General features: G+C 36.8%; 1 protein-coding gene across 1 annotated transcript in view; it reads left to right on the top strand.

Moving 5' to 3' along the window:
• CCNB3 (cyclin B3) overlaps positions 1–9,087 on the top strand; it is a 53,690-nt gene that overhangs the window by 4,939 nt on the left and 39,664 nt on the right. Inside the window, 2 exon segments of the mRNA XM_077753049.1 lie at positions 1,709–1,795; positions 6,743–6,873. Of these exon segments, the coding sequence (XP_077609175.1) occupies positions 1,709–1,795; positions 6,743–6,873 (218 nt within the window).

Below are 9,087 nucleotides of genomic sequence, written 5' to 3'. Positions count from 1 at the left end.
AAGCTCTGCCATAATGAGTTCTGTGGTGGTTATTTTTCCAAATCCAACTTTCTTGGGGAACATTTTGTACATCTATATTTTATTGAGTTCAGTTTCACTTATGAATTTTATTTGGGGCTGATTATTTCTACTGGTAATATTAAGTGGGAATTGTATAACAGACTGACAGTTTATTTCTTAGCTAATTTGTGGGATTTATGTAAGCATGAAATATTTTAGTTTTTCTATTTCCACTAGGATTATTCATCAAGAACTAGATAAAAGACTAATAGTTTTCTGATCTCTAAACTTAATCAATTAGAAAACAAGTAATTCTTCCCTCCTCTTTCAGGATTGCTCTGCTGTACTAGATGGGTCTACTGTGCTTTTAATCCAATTCTCTAAACTTCTGATCACTTACTATGTCATGTACTAACTGTTCATGGTCTAGATGAGGAACAGAAAAAATAAATGGCACAACCCTAATATTCTGCTTCCCATTATAACAACTCTCTGATATAAGTAGGTCAGAGTTCTCATGTCATAAAGGAAATTTGAGACTTAGGAGACTTTTACCAAATAAAAACTGTTAGGTAGCGGAAGAGCCCTACAGTACAATTCACCCTAAACTCTAGCCCCATTGAGATGGCCTTATTCACATGCGAGTTGAGCAAGACATGCACAGGTAAACAATACCTAGGAAGAAAGCCCCTTTGCTCCAAAATAGCCACTTCTCCTTCCTTCTACTATCCCTCCTTCATATACACTAACAAATTAGAGGTTACTATGGATTACCAAATTCCTTTCTCAAAATACAAAATTTGGAGTGCCTGGCCTGCTCAGCTGGTAGAGCATCGGACTCTTGATCTCATGGTTGTGAGTTTGAACCCCATGTTGAGTATAGAGATTCCTTTAAAATAACAAAAATAAAGAAATCATGAAAATGTATACTTAAAGTATTCAGAGTTTTCTCTCTGAGGCTTAAAATCATATTGGGCTATATTATTTAAAAATATAATTTATGAGCACTGGGTTTTATATGTAAACCAACTTGACAATAAACTAAGGAAAAAATATGACTTATGTACATTTAAGTTTATACAGAGTTTTTAAAACATGTATTCTCTTATTTGATCCTCAAATAAGGAAGGTTATCATTCCAATTTTACTGATAAGAAAATTGAGGCTGAGAAATTATGTGAGCTGCCCAGTGTCAACAGCTAGTAGAGAGGTGATCCTGGACTAGGATCTAGAGATAATGTGTTATTGTCCTTATTGGGAATGTCTTAAATCAAAAAGTTAACATAAGAGACACTTAAATATTTGTTAAATTATTGATGTAATTTGCTTGAGAGCATCCATAGTAAAGGAATGACTAGGAGTAGCTGGGTGGTGGTGGTGATTGTTAATCTTAGATTGGATAACCATAAAGATGGGAGAACTAAGAGGGAAAACTAACTTTACCAAGATATTTTGCTCATTCTAAGAGTTACACTGAAAGCCATCATCATAGCCTTGTCCTTATTATCAATGATTACCTCCTTCCGGGACACTCTAAGCAGCAGTGAATGCCAAAATGTCCTTTTATTGTAGTTCACTGTGGTTTATTCTATACATCCCCAATTGCTTGGAGATTCTGGAGTTTCCCCCTTAGCCCCAAAGATGATCTGAAGTCCCTGAAAAGTGTTCATGATTGGATACATTCATTTGTCTCTTTTACTTTTTTTAGAGTGGGGAGAATTACCAAGCAAAGAGATCTTCATCTTCACCTAAGAGACCACGCAAAAAGAGATCAGCTTTTGAAGATCTCACCAATGTGAGTATGATAGTCCAATCCTCTGCTGTGGTTTGCTTAAGGCTTAGATAACCTATTCCTTAAGAGACCTTTCTGGTTTGCCAGACCCTGGACCCTCTCTAGAGTGTTGAAATCCAATTTTATTTGGAATGGATGACCCAATTTCAGAAACTGCAGGAGCTCTTCTGTTGACACATACCATCTGGATTAATTGGTTGAACTGTCTGGAAGCAGCAGACAGTGATTATCAGATGTGAAATTGTAGATAAATATAAGAACTATGGGATCTTGCATTTATATAAAATCCAGAAGTGGCTCAGCTAGCTGCCTAGGCCTTGGAGGTAAGTATCTTGATGGAGTCATTGTCATTCAGGGCAGTGTTTTATCAATTCAAGCACTATGGGCATTTGGTACAGTAGTTTTTCTGTTGTGTAGAACTATCCTCAGCCATAGCATCTCTGGCTCCTGGCATTAAATTCTGGCAGCAGCCCATTCATAGTGACCACAAAAAATGTGCATTTATTTACAGAACCATTGAGGATCACAATTCCATGATCTCTCTGGTCTTCAACTATGGAGATTGAGAAACTCAATTTTGATGAGAATTGTTAACTTCCAAGTTACCTCCCTTCTGGGGTTATTAAGATACCAGCAAAACCCAGAATCGATAGTTAAGATGTTACTAGTTGAATGTGTAGAATTGGGCCAAAGGTAATCTTTGGTCTTCGAAAATAACAACTGATGACTAATGAGTGCTTACCATGTGCCAGGCACTATTCTAAGCCTGTATCAACTCACTTAATCCTCATTTATTTCTATGAGATAGATCCCATAATTATGTCTACAGATTAAGATTTGCCCAATGTTGCTTTTGAAGCCTATTTCATCCAGGATACAGAGAACCCTGGTGAACCATTCCTGTCCTCCATAATAGACTGTCCTTCTGTTACTACCAGAATACATCTACTAGACAATATTTTACTCCCTTAAGCAAGATTGGATAAGTATTGGCAAAGTTCTTGCCTTTGGATTTTGCCCTATAGGTGTTATGTGACTACCTTTGTACTAACAATAGTCTCTTTCCCATGCAGATTGCAACATATATAATTAGGTTATAGATTTCTGAATAATTTCAGATTGACTGTCAGTTGGTTGAAAGAGACACTTCCCATACAGACGTGTAGGGTTAGATTTGTTTCCTGATTTATTAAGCCATGGATCTAGAAACTTTGGTGAAATAAGATAGTTACACAAATCAGAGGAGGATGCAGCCCATTTTAGTGTGGCTTCCCTTGGCCCCCAGAATCTCTGATGGGAGAGCAGTGATGACATTGTGCAAAGCAAGGTCTCACAGCATATGAGAAAATTTCTGGCTATGCGTCAGTCCTTTTTTCCCCCGTGAAGTTTATATTGCCATTCATAAATAACAAACACAAACAAATGAATAGAAAAGATATCATCCAGAACCCTTCTGGTTCTCCAACTGAATGCAGTATCAATTAGGCCACATCCTTATCTAGAATTGGAGTGGGAGAAGCAAGGCATCTCTGAACGATAACTCTGCCTATAGCTTTCCAGAAACTCAGAAAACCCAATTCCCCTTTGCATTTAAGTTCTGAAGATTTAGTTTGGTCACCTTGAATGGTCTTTAGTACCTTCCAGAGAAAGTTCCATCATTACAATGTGCCTAAACCATTCCTAGAATTGGCATTTCTGCAGATGTCTGAGCTCATCTGTTTGAGGGGTGAGGGCTCATTTCTCTCTGAATTTTGGGGAGTNCTTTGTGATTATTTGCTTTTTCCTGTAAGTATTACTAAGTCTCCATGTCCACACATCTATCTTTTCATCAGCATTCACCAGTGAGGTGTTGGCCTGCCAAAATAATCTGTTTTAATTAATCTGTACTTTTCTTTTCCTCTCTATCATTTCATCTTGGGAAAGGACTTTTGATGTGTAAGAACTGGTCCTAAGCCAGTAGACAAGGACATAGGGTCTGTATCCACATTTACCTAAATGATTTTGTGTCAGTAGGGCATAATTTTTTTATTTTTTTAGGGAAAAAATTGTAAGGAAGTGCAACTTAAGGTCCCCTTGAGCTTAAATCTGAGAATATTGGTGCTTTGAACTTTCACATATAGCAAGTAGAGAGTTTCACCCTGGGTGTTGGGGTCTCCACCTCTATTCTGCCAAGACTACAATTCTTTTCCAATACTGAATCTCAGTTGCACATACAGGGAGTTTGTAAAACTTTAGGTAAGAAGTTAAAATGAAAACAGTACCAAGCTGTTTGAGGAGCACAGTTAGAAGACTTGAGGGCCTAAGAAAGAATTCCCTATTAGATCATAGTTGCTTATTATGATCTGATGATACAAAGGCACATTTTTAAAATTTTCATTTGGAAAAAAGTTCAAGTTTACAAAAAGCTGCAAAAATAAAAAATAGTACAAATAATGTACATATACCCTTCGCCTGGATTAACCTATAGTTAACATTTTATTCCATGGTCCCTTACCCCTATAAGTACTTCAGTGTATATAGTTCCTTAGAGAAATTGTCTTGTATAACCACAGTACTGTTAACTTTATAGATTTACATTGATAAGATATTTTTATGTAATCTATATTCCAATTTTTTTCAGTTGACCTTATAAGGTAAATATTATAAGTATTTTTACCCTCCAGTGAAGGATCCAGTGTAGTATCATTTATGTGTTGTGTCTCTAGCTGTTTTTAATCTGAAATATTTCCATAGCCTTTTCTTTGTTTTTCATCAACATTACCATTTTTTAAAGAATACAACACCTAGACACCTTTTTAAAAATAGAACATCCCTCATTTTGTCTTTGATGCTTCTATGTGACTATGTTGATATTATACATACTTGGCTGGGATACTGTGTGGGTGGTCTGTCCTTAGGATATCACATCTGGAGGCACATGATGTCCATCTGTCCCTCACTGGTGATAAATTTTTATCACCCAGTCAAGATGTTGTCTGGCTTCCCACTGTATAATTACCGTTTATATTTTTTTCTTCTTGCGACTAATACGTGGTCTGTGCGACACGCTTAAGAGCTTGCAAATAACCCTCTTTACATAAAAATTTTCCCTAGATTTAGTATCCATTGATGATTTTTGTCTAAACCAAATCTTTAGGCTGATTTTTTCCAGCTGTAGCACTCACTTCACATTTACCAGTCTGCCCTTGGCATTCTGTTACAAGTGTGAGCCTTCCTTCCTTCCCTGTTTATTCATTATTGGTGTGGACTTATCAATTCCTGTATTTTAGTGGTTTATTGTTCATTATTGTACTTAATTATTTTGGTGTTCAAATTGTCCCAGATTTGGCCAATAGAATTCCCCTCAATCTGATTGCTGTGTCTTTGTGACATATTCTCATAAATTTTTAAAAAACATTTTAATGTTTATTTTTGAGAGAGAGAGGGAAGGAGGGAAGAGGGGAGAGAGAGAGAGAGAGGGAGAGAAAATGAGTGGGGTAGGGGCAGAAAGTAAGAGAGAGGGAGAGAATCCTAAGCAGGCTTCATGATGCCAGCATAGAGCCCAACACGAGGCTCGAACTCACAAACCATGAGATCATGGCCTGAGCTAAAATCAAGAGTCGGATGATTAACTGACTGAGCCACCCAGTTGTTCCATCTCATGAATTTTTTGAGCCTCTTCTTTCCAGCATGGCAGGATGTTCTAGGTTCTTCTTGTATCTGTTTTATCTCAGCCCTGGAGTCAACCATTTCTCCAAAGAATTTTGGTTCCTTTTAGTGGGGAATGGTATTAGAGACCAAGATCTCAGTGGTAAGTATGCTACTGGAGTGTTTACTTTTTCTGCCCTTTCAGCAGACAGAACTAGGAAGTATCTGCACGTATATACACCTATGCATGCACATGTATGTGTACTTAAACATACGTATATCTATATACACAGATACACACACATACATATATCTATATACTCATACGTATATACATATACCTTTTTAAGAAATTATGAATTTGCACAGCTCCCATTCCAATACACAGGGATTTTTCTTGCATTCTCTAATCCATATTTGTGTCTTCCTTCTCCTACAGTGAGAACCCTGGTAACCAAGAACATCAACACATTTGCTCAATACTATAACACATCTAAAAGAGTTTCAAAATTACTTCATCCATACTACCGTAATAAACCTGTTAAAAAGAGTTCCAGTTTTATTTGCAATATTCTGTCACCCCACAAACCCATCCTGACTGAAGATGTGTATCTTGAGGGTATATAGTCTAATACTGTGTTTATTTGGATTAGTTGTATTTTCTTCTGTTTTCTTTTCCCCTTAATGTGGTTACGGTATTTATTTGGAATATTATTAGGTTCAGTTTGTTTCATTGTAAAGACATAACTTTTAAATTTATTTTTTACTGCTTCTATTCACAATCTCATGATCTCTTCTTCTGTTTAATAGAATTAGTCATGATTAGAGTTTATGGTGGAGTGCCCCAGAGCCCCATGTTAAATAAATGTCCCCTCAATGAGATGGGATAGATGTATCACAGGTAGTGTTGTGGTAGTTGATTTTGGTATATCCAGGCAGCCAAGCCAGTTATGTTACCTTTTTCCCCTCTCTGAGCATCTTATGGAGTCAAAGTGGAATGTGATATTAACAAAACTATTTTCTGGGAACTTGCCAGCCAGTATGCCTGACATAGAGATTGGAACTACATTTTATATATCTTGAAATCATTTAAGGTTGCTATTTAGCCAATATTTAGCAGTACTACAATACTGCTAGCTTCCATTGTGGTTAGTTGGCACTGGTTGTAAGATGTTTTATTACTCTTGGGAACACCCAAACAAGGTGGGGATGTGGGTTAAAACATTCCTATAAGAGATACCTATTAGATAATTTATGGTTCTCCTGATTTCCTTGCTTCCTCCTTCTTCTGCCCACCCCCCCACCTCATTTTTTTTTTAACAGGCTTCTCAAATTCAACCTGCGCAGCTCAAGAAGGAAGCCAGTAAGGAGTTTGTTAAAGATGTTTACAAGAAGATAAAAGGGAACACACCTGCTCTTGGGCTGGCCAAAAACAGTGAGATGAATATGGAAAGGTAAGAAGTGACTCTGATGGCATTGTTTTAGATGATAAAGGAGAGTGTGACATCCGTTCACCTCCTTTGGTCCCCCATTGAGGACATGTTTAGTGAGCCACAGTGGTGATTATGCATTAACCCCTGAGTGCTGAGGTGGGCATAGCTGTGGTTGCTGAAGTGTTAGAGGCCTCTTCTCTCCTTCCATGGTGTGTGCATATTGAAAGAGCTGTTGTCATTGGGAAGTTTGCCAGAAGATATTGTGCTTGTCTCTTCTCTCATTTAGTAATTCAGTCCCTGTTTGACCTAGTCAATTATTAAGAGTATGGGGGCAACTTTTCAAGGGATATTCAGCAGCTGGCTGATAGCTTGCCCAAACTGCTTATCTCATTAGAAGCTTTTGGGAGAGGTTTGTCCCTTGTTACTGGAGAGAAATTGCTCTCCCTCTAGACCAAAAACATATGTTTTCCAGATGTTACAGAGAACTGTTCATAGGTTTTGCAAGTAGATATGAGTATTCTCATTTGGGTTAGAAAAAGGACTTACCCCTAGGAAAACTTTTATTAGAAGAAGAGTTAGAAAGTGGAGTGAGGCCTTTCTATAGCCTCTCCTCATCCCAGTGGGAATTACTTTCAGGAAAGAAGAGAATAAATTAGCTCAAAAGCTATAGCAGGCCTAAGCATGGATTCCCAAGGGTAAGAGAATAAGGTTGGGGAACTCCAGAAAATTAACATGTTAGGTCCACAAATCACTTTTCTAATAACCTAGCAGGAAGAAATCAAACCAGATTAGTATTTATCCCTACTTAGTTTCTTGCTGAAATGACATTCCTGGGATTTCTAAGTGTATTTTTACTTTAATTCCCTGCATTATTTTCTTCTGAATTTATTTTATAATTCTAATTTTAGCAGTGAAATTCTCACAAGATACCATAAACATTCTTGCCTTCGTTTAGGGGTCAGTGGAACAGACCTTAATAATAGCACTAGAGCTAGTAGCTGACATGTATTGAGGGCTCACTATAATCACACATTATTCTAAGTGGGTTTTTTTTTTTGCTAACTTCTTTATTGAGATATAATTTACATACTATACAATTCACCCATTTAATGTGTATAGTTCAGTAGCTTTCAGTATATTTGAAATTATGCAGCCATCACTGCAGTGAATTTTAGAACATTTTCATTAGTCCATCAAAACCCCAAAACCCTGTATCTTTAGCTGTCACCTCTCAGTTCCCTCATCCTCCCCAACTTGAGGTAATCACTAATCTACTTTCCATCTCTGTAGATTTGCTTATTCTGGACATTTTGTATAAATGGAATTACACAACATGTGGTCTTATGTATCTACCTTTTTTCATTTAGTATAGTATTTTAAAGGTTCATCCATGTTGTTTGGGATATCAGTACTTCATTCCTTTTATTGACCAGCAATATTCCATTGTATGAATATACTGTACTTTATCCATTCTTCAGTTGATGGACATTGGGTTGCTCTGACCTTTTGCTTATTGTTAATAAGTATTGTTATGAGCATTTGTGTACAAGTTTTTGAACACCTATCTTCAATTATTTTGTGTATATACCTAGGAATGTAATTGTTGGGTCATATGGTAATTCTATGGTCAACTCCGTGAGGAACTGCCAGACTGTATTCCATGTGGTTGTACTATTGTACATTCCTACCAGCACTGTATAAGGGTTTCCAATTTTCCACATCCTTGACAATGCTTACTAGTTTTTTGTTTTTTTTTTTATGGCTGTCCTAGTGGGTGTGAAGTGGTTCCTCACTGTGGTTTAGATTTGCATTTTTCTGATGACTGTTGATGTTGAGCATCTTTCATGTACTTATTGGCCATTTGCATAGCTTTCTGGAGGATTGTCTACTCAGATCCTTTGCCCATTTATTTTTTTTAGATTTTTTTAATGTTTGTTTATTTTTGAGAGAGACACAGAGCACAAGTGGGGGAGGGGCAGAGAGAGAGGGAGACACAGAATCTGAAGCAGGCTCCAGGCTCTGAGCTGTCAGCANGTTGAGCTTTTCATTATTGAGTTGTAAGAGTTCTTTATATTTTCTAGATACAAGTCCCTGATGAGATATATAATTTATAAATATTTTCATTTATTCTATGGGTTGTCTTTTCACTTTCTTGTTGACATTCTTTGAGGCACAAAAGTTTTTTGTTTTTGTTTTTGTTTTTTTTTTACAAATAGTTTATTGTCAAATTAGTTT

This window comes from Crocuta crocuta, unplaced genomic scaffold (assembly GCF_008692635.1).
Source record: "Crocuta crocuta isolate KB4526 unplaced genomic scaffold, BGI_CrCroc_1.0 scaffold601, whole genome shotgun sequence".
In the NCBI taxonomy this organism is placed as follows: domain Eukaryota; kingdom Metazoa; phylum Chordata; class Mammalia; order Carnivora; family Hyaenidae; genus Crocuta; species Crocuta crocuta.
The sequence above is the reverse complement of the archived record's forward strand: the minus strand, read 5'-3'. Positions and strand labels throughout refer to the sequence as shown.